Genomic DNA, 14,194 nt, shown 5'->3' with positions numbered 1-14,194 from the left:
CACACATATCCGTATCCCAATTCTTTCACCATCGTTGCGTGTGTGCGCATTGATCGTTGACCGACAATTTCCAGAGTCACGAATGCGATATCCGCAGGAAAAAAAACAGGAGCTGCGAAAAGTGAAGGGAGGGAGGGTGTTTTCGAATCAGATAAGATAAGAGTGAGTTAAGACCACATTTTTTGAGTAGAAAAAAAACAACAAAGAACACGCTTTATTATTTAACTGTAATTGAAACTCTGTGACGGTGTCAACAGACAACTCATCGTTGACAATTGCGAGCTAAGTATAAGAGTATAAAGTGTGTAACGAGAAATTCATGGTTCTCCATTACTGCAGTCGATGCGGTACCTTCAGTTCTACGTAGTTGCATTTTGTCGCAACTTCGTTGGGGGCAGCGTAGTTGGACCCGTGTTGACAATACTCAAGACTAGACATATTCGTACGTGACATCACACGTGTTGGACGGATTGAAGTATGTGAATATAAATAACAAAGATGCACACGACGCGCGCGTTAAATTATCACTGAGGCACTCGTGCTGTTCATGTCCTCCCGTAGCTGCGTCCGATCCCGTACTCGCGCGCACATCAAGCTGTATTCCAACACGCCGATTCGAATATTCATCTCGGAGATCTCGTTCTTCATTCTCGTGATTGTCTTCTTTATATTAATAAGCGGCGCTGCGAATATTTTAGGGCGAAATTATGAGATACTTAAATCTGATGGAATATCTAATTTTATACTTACTGCCGTCTGTCATGCTGGATCCTCTCTCATCCATCTCTCTCTTTATATGTTCCAACTCCTCCATTAATTTATTAAGCACTCGCGTCCGTTCGGTAACGCCGCCGCTAACGTCTCTGTACTGTTCCTTGATTTTTGATAATTCTTCCTAGATTAATTAGAATTCACATGTCACTCCGTATGTGTAACTTAATAATACGTATAAAAAATATTATATATATATATATATATATATATATATGAAAATAATATAACATAAAAATATTATAAAATCAAACAACATTAACAAATTAGACAATAAAAACCAGGCGCGATAATTAGTACGCTATATAATTTATTACAATCTAGAATATTCAAATAAGATTAGCGTATGTTTCGACCCTGTCTTTGGGTCATCCTCAGCACGTTAGTGAATAAAAACTCAGGTTACATAAGGAATTTAACGCAGTCAATGAGTCAATCAATTAAAACAGTTGATCACTAAAAATATTATAAATTTAAACGTAAACTCACTTGCAGTGAGCGGTATTGTATTAAAGACGGTTCGAGCTGCCTATTAAGATAAGTTTCTCTAGTTTTGATCTTGTCTAAAGTATTTCCGATATCGGTGTAGATTTTGTTCAAGTGAGCCTTCGTGCCGGTCAGATTAGTCGCAATATTCGTTTGCAATTGTTTCATCTGCTCGAGATGCGCTCTCCAGTCTCTCGAGTCTACAACAAATTACAATATACAGTGGTGTTCGTTCTAGTTAATCAATTTTCGCTCAAAGACATTACCTGTCTTAACAGTCACTTTCAAACGAGGTAGAACTTTTTCCAATTCTAATTGCCACTCTTCCCTATTAGTCGTAGATTCTAAAATGCTGTCTAGCTTTTGCGTCTCGCTCTGAAACGTAAAAAAAAAAACCAATTGACAATCCTGATAACGGTATTGTGCATTATTCACAATTCTTCTATGTGAGAATAAAATTTTACTTACAGTATTTTGTCCATAAAGCTTCGTAATGTCGTCTATGTGCAAGACATCTTGATCCTCGTCGTCATACTCGGCCATCATTTCCTCCTCCACTTTCTCCAAGATCAACTCCGCGTCGTCATCCTCAATTTCCGGTTCTGGAGAAGGCTCATCGGGTGGGATATTTACCCTATCGTTGGTGGTAATTCAATAAGTCGTTTAACTTGGTAAAAGTTGCGACGAAAAAACGCCAATTATACCGTACCTTTTCCATTTGAATTCTGCCAACTTTAAAGCATTATCAGCCAAATTATCCAAAACGTAAACCGCGTGTTCCCCGCTGCCTTGCTTAAGCTTATTGGGTGGGAATTCCACGGGTATGTCGACCTCCCTGAGATAATCCAAGATCAGAGCTATCGTGGAATTAGGATCGTCCGATTCTTGTGGCATTTCAAAACTTTTCCCAGCTTTTCTAATCAGCCACGCGGCCAGGCAAGTAAATGTGTAAAACTGCTCACCGGGATTTGTTGGAATTACAAAGTGATGCCTGTTTCACAATGTTTACAATTATCTTATCAGGTATTAAATGGAATGTATTTTATCGACATTGCGATTATCTCACCTATTGATCGGTTTCATTTTTAGCTCGTGCACGAATTCCGCGTCGTAATTCAGCAGCTTCAATTTCTCCAACAGATCTTCCATTCGAACGTTTATGACGTACGGTGCGGACGGGGCGAGCCCGTCCTCCACGACGATCTTTTGGCTGTCCCGAAACATGTCGCTGCCTTTTAAATATATTTTCTATCAATTCTGCAAAAGAATTGTTAAATACTTTAGATAGAGATGCCAAGCGATTAAATTGAAAGGCTTAAATAATAAATAACAACAGAAATAAAAATCATGAATCAAAGTGCTTTTATAAAATTGCATCTTAAATTAATTAATAGATGCAAGTTCTCAATATACTCACTAGATAGTCGCAGAGCAGCAGCTTTGCGTCGCGTGACGTTCGCCTCTGAACTCCGATACTCCAAGAAACGGCGGCATACTGTATCATTTGTAGCGACAACAGAGATTGGAATACGTTAGTTAATTAAACAATTGACTGATTGATTGTCGTAGTACAAAAAAATGTAATCCATCGATGAGAATAGGTTCGGGTTCAGGTTAAGTCGGGCTTTTACATCGAGGATCGTCGGCCACGTAATTCCTGGACAGTTCTGAAAAAATCGATAGCCACCACGGTCAACGTTCAGCCGTTTTGTCGACGACAGTTCGACGAACGTGATTACTACGTTGCCGAAAGGCAACAAACGTACAGTGGGCGATCAATCGGGAATCGATCGTCGAGAAGTCACGCTGATTTAAACGAAAAATCTCGTTGGTTCAATTCTCACTAATAGTCCCGTGACTATTTTCTAAACGTTCGCTCATCATCTCCGCAGTTTCTCCCATGCTTTCCGAGGTCAATTACATTTTTGACATCGCGTCGAACTCGTGGTATTCATTCTTCACGCGCCTGCGTTCAACCATTCAGCGGTAGTTCAGCGGTAGTTCAGCGATCAGCCGATGTTGTGCTACATACAGCGCTTTGTTTTTTTTTTCTTTTTTTTAACATGACGAAGAGGAAGCGACGGTCTGCCACTAGATGGCCATTATCTTGAAGACTGGTCTTCGCTGCGTCCGATTTTTTGGATAATAATCGCGAAATTGTTGTTAACGATGCGATAATGACGTTCTGCGTTTACGTAACATTTTGCGAAGGTACGCGGGACGATTTTTGATCGCGACAGACTCGTCTGCGGTATCGAGAAGAGAACTCGCCCGTTTCTCGCACGTGCTCCTAGATCGGTAGAGTACATTTATATAGCGCCTGGAGAGCCCGTATTCTCGGAAGCGTGTGCTAGTGATGGCACAACTGAACATTGATCGCTTATCGTAGAGCTTGGCAGATCTGCTCAGTGGGTGTTGTCACGTTGTCGTAAGCTTCAATTAGCTTGAGTGGTCAGACTCCCGATTGCGCATGCATGTTCGTGGCTCGTCTCACGATCACGGATTTGCACGCCTGCACGGTCCGAGTCTTCACGTCACTCCTCGAAGTACCGCGATTTCCAAATTGGGGGGTAAATCGAATAGGTCAGACGAGGTAATTTGTCGCTTCCATATGCAGGCACCGCAGATTGCGGCATGCCATTTTTTGCTTTTTGAAACTTGATTTTTTCACGATTTCAAAACTATTCTGCTCTTCAACCTTGATCCTTTTTGATCTCTCGAAGACTTTAGAAATTTTGTTAGCCCGACTGCCAAGTCCGCATTCCGCGTTGATAGTACGCGCAACGTCATACTTGGCAATTTCGTTTTAGTGCAGTGTCTTTATATTTTTATAAAATAATTGTAATATATATTAAAATATACTGGAGACTCCTATTTTATTATAATTTAATATATGAGAGCGAAGATTTTTATTTCAATTCTGCAGCTATCAAACAATTTGTTTTCGCCCTTGATCAGGCACTATTCAATTCGACATTTGTAGGTTATTTATTGATTACAAACAAAAGGAGAGTTTTTAATATATTTTACAAGTCTATTTTATCAGTTACAAACGCTATTTTATATTGAAAGACATTTTTATTTTAATGTTGCAAGAATTTTTATGATGTATTATCTCGCTTCTGATATCATTAGTCCAAAATAGCTGTAATGAGTGAACAAAAGTCTTAAATCGGTGTTAAATTATGTTATGATTTAGGTATTTTTACTTTCTTGCGAGAGAAGAAAACGTTTCACATATTTGTAGAGTTGGATTTGGGAGATTAGGTTGCGCAGCAATGATTAGATTAATTTTTAAGTTTATTTCCAAAATATCAAGAAAACAATTTACAAATATCAATGAATGATATAACAATAACGCGTTATTATACGCACAAAATTTTCATTTTTATTTTAAAGTACAAAAATGGTCTTAACTCGCGATCTGACGCGTCTTTAGGCCTCAATCTTCTTTTGCGTCTCGCTATTGATCTCCGAAGAAATTTGCGTGAAAAGGAGATTCCAGTTCCAAACTTCGTCCGGTTCCTTCACTAAATTTTCATTGTACAGCTTATCCGCGAGGAGAGAAAGGCTGACGCCGTCCAACGATGTGTATGCAGCATTTTTCACCAGATCAGTGTCCAATTCCTCGTACGCAGTCACTCTATTTGCGTTGACTCTAAAAATAATATTCCAAGATACAAAGAAACTTTTTCTTTAAATGAAATAAATAACATTATTCACATAATTATAGAATAATAAAATATTATAATCTATTATAGGTATATTAAAAGAGCAAAACAATTCTCGCAAAACAGACACTTATAATTTATAATTTTTAATATAATTCTCTTCTCTCTTAACATTATAAGAAAGACCTTATGCCTATTTCTACCAATGTAGATTAACTTTAATCTCGGTTTAACTTACTTTCTATCTTTTTCTAACTCTTTAGAACTAGGAAAAGATGACAGGTAAGTTAAACCGATTAAAATTAACCTGCGTTGATAGAAATGGATATTAATTATTTTAATATTTTTGCATTTAGAATTATAATTATATATTATTTTCATACGCGAGTTTCATATAGGAATTTTAATACAATTTTGTTTATGGATACCTTAAAATAATAAAAAAATAGAGAACACTTACATAGGAGCGCTTGCAATCTCAGACGAGATATTATCTTCCTGAATTTCATCTAAATCAGGTATAACTGGAATATCTACAAATACAAAAGGTCAGTAATACTGAAGAAAAAGTGAGTGATGAAAAGAAATAATAACTATCTAAATTTTTCCATGCTTTTCTCTTTTTATCAATGTTAGAAGATTATATTAATGAAAGATTGATCTAAGTCGGAGATAGAAATTTTCGAATTTCTAATTAAATAGCTAGTCAGTTAAGTAATGTAGTACAAGCTCTTAATACTAGCTCGTTTTAAATCAGCTCACCGTCTTCTTGCTGCTCCTTGTCAAGCATTCGAAAACGCTCCCTAAGAAACAGTTCGTCAATAGCTAGATATCTGATTCTTCATTTTTATGAATTATACTCACTGTTCAATGACGTTTGGCGCCGCCCTTGATCTGTATAATGAAAAAAGAATTGCTTAACTAGTCGTACTTAAAAGTTAACAAATTTATTTTAATCCATTTAAACTCCACTTTGTAAACGATTCAAACTTATTATATTTTTATTACTTGCAGAATACATAAGTTGAATCGATTGACTCACTTATATTACAAACCGTAATAAACCTTACATGAATCTCTTGGGACGGATGTACATATTTATATGCGATAAAAATTTTTCAATACTCTTTACTCCTTTTTACTCTCACTTATATGCAATTCAACTATTTGTGCAGTAAACTTTTTTTATCTCTTTTTGAGACACTAGATGCGAAGTGTGCCGCACGGGCACGAACAGTTTTATTGCACATAGAGGAAAAAGGGGGGAAACATTGAAAATTTGTATTGCTCGTACATCCATAAGCCTTAAACTCGTGTCAGCTATGTATTTGAGTTTAGAGCTTACTTACTTGCCGCTTTTCAATTCATCGCCCCAGCCGGTTTTCCTCGACCGAGGTGGAACTATCGGTCTTTGCATAGATACAGACTTCCCAGACGATAAGGATATAGGGCTCTCCAGAGGATCATCGTCGGACTTCTCCTCCAAATTACTCTGGCCTGCGCGCCTACCTAGGCGAGGCAGCAGCTGCAAATTAATCGGTGCACTTCATACTTAAGTTTAACTGTAGCAGTCGTTCAGAGTTCCTTAGAAATATCAAATTCTTAGTTGACTTTCTAAGATCTTCTGAAATTACCTTCTTCGAAGTGATCTCGAGGTCGGTGGCCCAATCCATTCTGTTTTATCAGTCACGCGGCATTAAAACAATGCGTCCAAGCGTCGGGTGAATGCTCCTGCGTTGTAAGGCACTTCAAGTCGGAGCTTACGGTACATTTGACAAGTGTATAACCGCTGCTGTCTCACGTTTGCAAGCGGTAACCATGACGACCGACTACACTCTCTTCCTGCACTCACACATACAGCCACATATTTTTTTACATGTGTCTAGAACAAATGTACATGTACATAAATATATATATATATATATATATATATATATATATATGTGTGTGTAGATATATTATATAGGAGGAGACTCTGAATATTCCTTGACTTGTTATAGTTTTTGAGTTGAGAAAACAAAATATTCCAAGAATTATTGCAAATTGTCAATTCGCTTATTTAACGGTGCAACAGTCAGATTACTGAACACTATCTGTTTGAAAGAAAATTTCTTTCAGGTTTGGGTTGTTTCCTCTCTCCGTCTTCGCCATCATTTTATTTAGGGAAGATACTGCTAGGGAAGTCTTTCCCTGCTCTTGTCCGTTTTAAGGCGTGTCTACATTAAGCGACCAACGACTGAACGGTCATGAGAACAGAATGTCCAGTATTGTTCGTTCGCGTTTAATTCACGTTTGATCTGATTCACTCATCGAACGGGATATGATAAGGAAATTCAAGAGACATTTGGTTTTTGCATTTGTTATCCGTTGCTCATTAGCTCAATAATAAGTTATTTTTAGTGTAAATGTATTTTATAATTGGAGTCACAAAGACGCTAAATTCTCTCCTAAAAGATCAGCGTCGCCAGGCAACGTTTTCATATAAAAGAAAGATTCCATGACTTTACTGCTTTGATCAAATAATGATTTTTATAACATTTATAACAAAAATAAAGTTTGGAAATAATAGAGCTATACGAGAGTATAGTTATCCACAAATAAGAATCATGTTGGCGTTAACATCCAAATCACGTTTTAAAGTACCAGTTCTCGTCCGATCACTGAAGTCAAGCAACGTTGAGCACGGTTAGTACTTGGATGGGTGACCGCTTGGGAACACCGTGTGATGTTAACATTTTTTTTTCGCGTTTTTCTCATTACGAAAAAATGAGAAACCTTTCAGGTTGCTATTATTTTGCATTCATTATCTCAACAATTTTTATGATATTTGTTATTACATAAAATGAGGAAAATTTTATAAACCGCATAATATATGTTAAAACAGTTTGTAATAATTTATTTAAAATAATTGTCCAAGCATTAAGAATATTTCAAATGCTCTATTTACAAATGGGAGATGGAGGGACGATTAAAATGTCATGTCGGGCCGAGAAGCAGTAATCAAAAATGCTGATATGTCAGAGGAGAAGTAGCAAGATGCTGCTAATTATACTATTCAAGTTCTCGAAAAACACAATATATTACAGCAAAAAAGAGTTCGATAAAAAAGTATGACTTGAAAATATAATATGACGTTGCAACGCATTATAGAACGTAATATCGGTAGCTAGTATGTGATATACGAAACAAGAGATTTTATTTATTTCTATCTCGGTTATTTCTCTAAATATAAATTATAAATGTATGATGCTTGGAACACCGAGTGATACTGCACATATTTTTCCTTCGCATTTCTTCCCGTATAGTGAGAAAAATAAATAACTTTCATTAATATAGATGTAGGATTTCACTAATATTCCATTGCTGGTTAATCGATTAGTAATTATTACAACGTTTATATCACCACGCGAAATAAGAAGAGAAATAAATAACTTTTACATGGACACAGTAGGCATACTTAAGTGGTCTTTTCAACACGGTATTTATTGATATAAAACTAGAATGTTTAAGGAAATAAATATAAATTTATTATGCTACTCTCTTTTAGAACACAATTAAAGTGGAGATTAGGCAAGTATTGCTTTTTTTGGTACAATCGAGACAATATTGTATCTCAATAATTTTTCGCTCTTTCCACTTGATGTTGATATTCTTCGTTATCCGGATTTATCTCGCAGTCGTTGTCATTATTCGGTATTCTTACTTCGTTGTATCTGCAACGTAAAATACATAAGAGTGTGCCTCTTTGTTAAGTACATAAGAATATATGAGCGAGTCAGTTACGCGAATTGAATGATAATGAACATTCTGTTTATATGACTCTGTTCACACAATTTGTTCGCTAAATTTTCATTATAGCATATAATGAAAATAAGTATCGTGTAGCATAATTAAAAAGAAAAATTATTAATTGCTGAGCAGGATACTTTTTACTTTGCATTGTTATCTATTTCTGTCATTCAAAATTTTATATTAGATGGTATTTATTTTTTGCCAGCGTTTTACACAAATTTCAATATCTAAAATAAAATTGCTAAAATTGCTAGTCTAAAATCACTGAAATAAATACAGGTAACCGTCGAATAACACGCCGGTATTTGAATTGCATTGTAAAAAAAATTATTTTTTATTTATGTTATCTTTTTGATCAACGTATATTGATAAAACATATGTTGTTAAAAAATATGTTATAAAGTTATGTTGTTTTTTTTTTAAGTTTTTGTTTTAAATCCCTCGGAACCAAATGACCAATTTTACAGTCTTGAATTGTACGGAACCAATTGTTATTCGAGAGTCACCTGTGCCGCTAAAATATATTCGGTTTTGTACTTCGGTTGCGTATCGAATTTGTATATACAAGACCGGATGTGTCGGCACGAGACGCCGCGTACCTCGTGAAGTCACCCTTGCAGAGCCGCCAGGGCAGCAGGTCGATCTTGTCGTGCAGCAGAGGCGAGACGTCCGGGCTGACGATGTACGGCGTGCCGGCGCCGGAACCGCGGGTCAGCAGCCTCCTGCTTTCATCGTAGCAACAGTGCTGCACGATAGCGCTCTCGTTTTCCTGCGACGGTAGAGTCTGCACGCAATAAACGGCACCGGGTTTGTAGATAGCGATCCGATCCTTGTCGTGGCTCACGTCGCGCCACCGAAACTTCCTGTCCCGCTTGCTGTCCCAGATCTGGTTGTTGTAGAAGATGCTGTTGGGGTACAGGCAGGGGCACCCCGGCAGATCGGCGACGGATCCTGCGGACACGCACACAAAACACACACGTCGGACGTCGTTTCACGCGAGAGATACATATACTCTGACGAGATTCATTTAGCGAGCTCGACCGTAAAGTTTCGTTTTTTTTTACCCGGAAAGGCTGTCTCGATCTTCTCCCGGTTGTTCAGCCACTTCTGACAGCGATCCTCGTCGTCGAAGCCACTCGCGTCGTCGATGGCACTCGAGTTGAGTATGTCGGGATCGTCCTCCCTGGAATTGTTCTCCAGCGCCTCGATCAATCTCGCCAGGAGCGACTCCAGTCCTTCGTGAAACGGATCGTAATTAAAAGATTCGCGAACGTAGACCCGTGCGTCGTCCTCGTCGCCGTTCTCGTCCGTGCGATTCCAAAGGGTTGATGCATCGGCGCTCTCGTTGTTCTCATAGAGAACGGTTTTGTTGGAAACTCTTACAACAGGAACGCGACCTACATCGCGTCGCCCAGGTCCCCTCGTCGAGTTTCTCGATCTCGCGTTCGGCTTCGCACCATTCGCACGAGGACGATGCGTCGCGCGGCGTTTGATCCGCGAGGGATGAACTCTCCCCCTGCGTTTGTAATCGTCCTCCTCGTCGGGCGAGACGGCCGACATAAAAAGTTGATCGAGCAACAATTTTGTACAATCTTCCTTACACCCGACATCTCGCGTCGTCGTGGAATTTTGTATCTGACAATGAGAAAAAGAAGATAGCGAGTTCAGAAGTCATATTGATTTTGCGCGATGATCGAGAGGACGAATTTTGTGATCTTGACAAGGTACAAATTACGAGCGGTCCTCTGACGTCAAAAAAGACAAGTATAACGTTTTGTAGTTTTCTCTTTCTTTTTTTTTTTTGCATAAATAAATGTTATCGGGAATTATGTCTCGCGCGTATCAAGAGGCGATTCGTCAAAACGGAGAGATCGATGACCGGCGATGACTGTGCGCGATACGTAAAAGGCTAATACGGTGTCGGAGCAGTCGGAGCGACATCAAAGGACGGCAGCGTTTGACGTGTGGATAAGAAGAACGTGGAGGCGGAGAAGAAGAGAAACGACGATCCCCGGGAGCCGGAGGGGCAGAGTGTTTACTTCTGAGAAACAGCATGCCGCAAGATCGTTTCCCGTCAATGGCGTAGCCGCCTGGCCGGTAGCGAAAAACGGAGATTTTCGAGTGAAAATCACGAGAGGAAGGATGACGAGCGGGATGGTCAAATAAGGACCAAGTGCGAGTCCTTGCAGCCACGGATATTCTCGACTAACGATGTTCCGAGTGCTTACGAGGATTTTCAAAGCGTTCAGTCGTAAAAACTTGAATTGCCTCGAAACTCGTCGTTGAAATTGAAAATTCTTGGAAATCTCGAGAGAATTTGGACGATCTCCAATATTTCGGAAGCCTATAGATATTTCCCGAATGAAACATTTAAGATTCTTAAAAATGAACTGTTATATCTTTGCATAAAATAAGAAGTAGATTGAAACGATATAACGTAAAATGTTATGAAAGTAAAAATACATTTTCTCATTATGATACATAATAAATACATATGTATATATGTATATACATATATATCAAGATTTTCAGTACATCTCGAGATTTTCGAGATATTTCAGCTTCCCAAAATTTTTTAGTTTCGAATAATATTCGTTTTCTGTAAAATCTCAAGTCGAATGTTAACACGCTTAAAAATTAGAGGAAAAATACCGCCAATCGTTAGATGCACAAGAAGATCATTAGGTGCATTAGGTGTATTAAATTGAAGTTTGATAATAGATAATATTTCAAGGGTGTTTACACAACGATGACCTACTGAGAAAGAATTTCGGATAAATCTGCACGTATAAAAAAGCCCGGCGGGCTTTTGATTGCCTGATTACTTACACGAATCATTTTCTTTTCTGTCTGCAAATTGAATTCGCGATTTTATTTTCGGTGAGTTAAGTAAGAGCGACATCAGTATCAATTAAAAATAACAATTTTGAAGCGACGAAACGTGAAAAAAAAAAGAAGAGATCAAATTGTAGCTTCAGATGACGAATCTCTGATCGAAGATGAATTTTGAAGGGAAGAACTATCTTGTCGTTTGACTCGTACTTACCTCGTGATCCTCGTCGCCACGGGAAGCCGCGAAGATCGTGGGAAAAACTGCCGCGACGCAAAACACGAGCGGCGCTCTCATTTTGTCGCTCCGTGCTCCGATCTCGACGGGACGGCGGCGTTCCACTTCTCAGCTGTGCCCGACGTTTCGAACATAACTAGCGTGCCGCGCACACAATCGATACCCAAATACGCGGGACAAATCACTCAAGCATCTCCGTTGCTCGTCACCATCGGGGACGGTGACGTCCCGGATTTTTCTCGTCGTCGCTCCGACGACGGGGGCCCAGTCTGTTCAGTCTGTTGACAGTCTCTCGGGGGAGGGGGAGAATCGGTGTTCAATTTATTTATTTACCGGCCGCATTCCACGCGCGCGGACGCGGAGATAGCGAGAGCCTACGTCGACGTGGGTAACGTGCCCGCGGGGAAGCGAGTCGACCGATGACGCGTGATGTAAGACGGACGATAGGCAAAAGAACGAAGAGCCGAGGGTTCGGGATGATCCCTGAACGGGGGGGAAAGGTAAGGCGCGCACACGCGGCGCACACCGCCTTCAAAGGCCTTGCCGCTAGGCGCATAGTTGTGAACCGGTGAAGTCTGTCCCGGCTGTGTAACAGCCGGCGATGGACAGAGGGAAAGATGGAGAGAGAAGGGAAGAGGGAGAGAGAACGAGATAGCCTAGCCTGACAGCCCTGGGAGACCCTGGGTGACCCACGAGGCACCGTCGTGTCGTCGTTAGGCGTTATGACGTGCGCCGGTCGCCTGTTATTAACCCTCAATTATGGCATTGGGGTCCCCGGGATTCCTGCCACTTATTTCGTAATTTTGTTCGTTTCCCTTTTTTTCTAGAAAAACGAATAAAATTTGATTCTGCGCACAATTGATGAAAAATACAAGAAAATGCGATAAATAAGTAGTGAGAACAGTTGCTTTTATTTCCCTTTTTCTCTATAAAAGTAAAAGTCTCGTATTGTCATTCTTCGGGCTTATTGTGTGTTAGATTAAAGTTAGTAATTCATCAAGATTCTTTAGGACTTTCTTGCGTGCGCGAATTCTAGACATCCTTTCTACGTTTCTTAACTTTTTTAAGCCCCATTAATTAAGCCTTGTAAACATTCCATAACGTCTCCTGATCATTCTGATCTCGTAAACACTGGTCACTCTTTCGCAAGCGTCGCGATTCATGGTAGTTTACGACCGCCACGTCAAACTCGCGGACTGCATATGGTCTTCGAGACCATAAATATGTTAAATTAAATTAATATAAATTACACAGATATTAATTATAAATATTATTTATAAATTAATGTTTTAATTTATCTATCGGGGAAACACTTTCATCCGATGAAGAAGAAAACCCGCTTAAAATCTGTTGCTTAAAACGCAGCCCTAAAAACACAAAACCCGAGAATTGTTAAGTATTTAGCGCTAGTTTGCCAAAGATAGGAAAGTTTCAAAATTTGCTTCGAATACGTGATAACGAATTTCCATACATCACTGTTGGAGTCCTTCCGCAATCGTGCGGGATTCTCCCAAAATTATGTTGGGTAATAAAATTTCCTACGTACATATGTGCGTGCGTATTTGTGTATATGTGGTGTTTCGCGTGTGCGCGGCCGCGTATTACGAGGATCTAAATACAACGGTGGAATGCAGCGGAACGCGTTCCGACTATTTTTAGCCGGGCCGATTCGAAAATACACCCACCGCGGATTAAATATAGCCGAGGATGCATTCGCGTATGCGGAATGCAGCGTGGCGGCACGAGAGCGATCTCGAGTGTCGCGAGGAACGATATGCAAATTTCGCGCGTCGCCCTCGGCTCGCTGCTCCGAGACGCGAACACCCGTAGATCGATATCGGAGTATCGAGGATAGAACGTGGAAACCTATATTGTTATAGATTCTGCAGAGATCGCCTTAAGGAAAATGCCGAGGCAGTCTATCATTTATCGTATAACTTTTCAATTTTGTGTGACTGATGTAACTCTTGATAACTGAAAAATTGAAACTTTATTAAAATATTATCAATACTTAACGATAAATTATTCTTTCCCAAATCGATTATACTTATCGAAATAATCATATATTTGGACGTAAAATAAAATAATGTCATATCTAGGCGAAAATATGAAAAGAAATTGTGCAATTATATTTTTCTGGAAAAATATATTTTTTTCATTGTGGATTACAGTGTATCGCGATAAATTACGATGATTTTTTTTTTCTTTAGTATGATCGAGACAAATAAAATGTATCGCGGGTTTATGCTGCCACGCGTCTTTATAGAAATGAGGGGCGGAGTAGATGAATATAAAATTAGAAGGCTGAATAATGAGACCCCCCGTTACGCTGGCACGTGTGCTAAAAACGAAGGAGGTCACGGTTCACGCGGAGGGACGAAAACAAGCCGGGACGAAGTGACCGTTT

General features: G+C 39.4%; 3 protein-coding genes and 1 non-coding gene across 5 annotated transcripts; 1 reads left to right on the top strand and 3 right to left on the bottom strand.

Moving 5' to 3' along the window:
- Positions 1-208: 208 nt before the first annotated feature.
- Positions 209-3,695, bottom strand: Ift57 (intraflagellar transport 57). 2 transcript variants are annotated; one of them, XM_071712497.1, is made up of 9 exons: positions 3,024-3,695; positions 2,675-2,924; positions 2,324-2,514; positions 1,967-2,248; positions 1,726-1,891; positions 1,524-1,632; positions 1,261-1,457; positions 751-895; positions 209-663 (listed from the first exon to the last, which is right to left on the bottom strand). In XM_071712497.1, exons 3-9 carry the CDS (start codon positions 2,479-2,481, stop codon positions 431-433), a joined length of 1,290 nt encoding a protein of 429 aa, XP_071568598.1. In that variant the 5' UTR covers positions 2,482-2,514; positions 2,675-2,924; positions 3,024-3,695; the 3' UTR covers positions 209-430. The 2 variants fall into 2 exon arrangements, with proteins under 2 accessions (XP_071568598.1, XP_071568599.1); XM_071712498.1 differs by having other exon boundaries at positions 209-683; positions 3,024-3,692.
- Positions 3,696-4,539: 844 nt separating this feature from the next.
- Positions 4,540-7,090, bottom strand: Ift43 (intraflagellar transport 43). Its single transcript, XM_071712396.1, has 6 exons — positions 6,563-7,090; positions 6,278-6,453; positions 5,793-5,822; positions 5,691-5,731; positions 5,389-5,461; positions 4,540-4,915 (listed from the first exon to the last, which is right to left on the bottom strand). Exons 1-6 carry the CDS (start codon positions 6,599-6,601, stop codon positions 4,693-4,695), a joined length of 582 nt encoding a protein of 193 aa, XP_071568497.1. The 5' UTR covers positions 6,602-7,090; the 3' UTR covers positions 4,540-4,692.
- Positions 7,091-7,542: 452 nt separating this feature from the next.
- LOC139776063 (5S ribosomal RNA) lies at positions 7,543-7,662 on the top strand. Its single transcript, XR_011719002.1, has one exon. It is a non-coding gene; the product is annotated as a 5S ribosomal RNA (ribosomal RNA).
- A 723-nt stretch (positions 7,663-8,385) lies between these two features.
- On the bottom strand, positions 8,386-12,331 carry LOC139776005 (uncharacterized). Its single transcript, XM_071712395.1, has 4 exons — positions 11,767-12,331; positions 9,785-10,355; positions 9,320-9,671; positions 8,386-8,641 (listed from the first exon to the last, which is right to left on the bottom strand). Exons 1-4 carry the CDS (start codon positions 11,845-11,847, stop codon positions 8,542-8,544), a joined length of 1,104 nt encoding a protein of 367 aa, XP_071568496.1. The 5' UTR covers positions 11,848-12,331; the 3' UTR covers positions 8,386-8,541.
- Positions 12,332-14,194: the final 1,863 nt, after the last annotated feature.

The sequence above is a fragment of the Temnothorax nylanderi genome, unplaced genomic scaffold (genome assembly GCF_030848795.1).
Source record: "Temnothorax nylanderi isolate EJ_2023f unplaced genomic scaffold, tnyl_v1.0 TNYL_tig0110_pilon, whole genome shotgun sequence".
Taxonomy (NCBI): Eukaryota; Metazoa; Arthropoda; class Insecta; order Hymenoptera; family Formicidae; genus Temnothorax; species Temnothorax nylanderi.
This window is presented reverse-complemented; position numbering and strand designations above follow the sequence as displayed.

Coding starts and splice junctions, on each gene's coding strand:
- LOC139776005 (XM_071712395.1), bottom strand. CDS start 11,847: ATGAGAGCGCCGCTCGTGTTTTGCGTCGCGGCAGTTTTTCCCACGATC. Junction 10,356..11,766: donor GTGGCGACGAGGATCACGAG/GTAAGTACGAGT, acceptor TCTCATTGTCAG/ATACAAAATTCCACGACGAC. Junction 9,672..9,784: donor GATCGAGACAGCCTTTCCGG/GTAAAAAAAAAC, acceptor GCGTGTCCGCAG/GATCCGTCGCCGATCTGCCG.
- Ift43 (XM_071712396.1), bottom strand. CDS start 6,601: ATGGATTGGGCCACCGACCTCGAGATCACTTCGAAGAAG. Junction 5,823..6,277: donor GATGAATTGAAAAGCGGCAA/GTAAGTAAGCTC, acceptor TTCATTATACAG/ATCAAGGGCGGCGCCAAACG. Junction 5,462..5,690: donor CAAGGAGCAGCAAGAAGACG/GTGAGCTGATTT, acceptor TTGTATTTGTAG/ATATTCCAGTTATACCTGAT.
- Ift57 (XM_071712497.1), bottom strand. CDS start 2,481: ATGTTTCGGGACAGCCAAAAGATCGTCGTGGAGGACGGGCTCGCCCCG. Junction 1,892..1,966: donor GCAGAATTCAAATGGAAAAG/GTACGGTATAAT, acceptor CACCAACGATAG/GGTAAATATCCCACCCGATG. Junction 1,458..1,523: donor GAAAGTGACTGTTAAGACAG/GTAATGTCTTTG, acceptor AATTTGTTGTAG/ACTCGAGAGACTGGAGAGCG.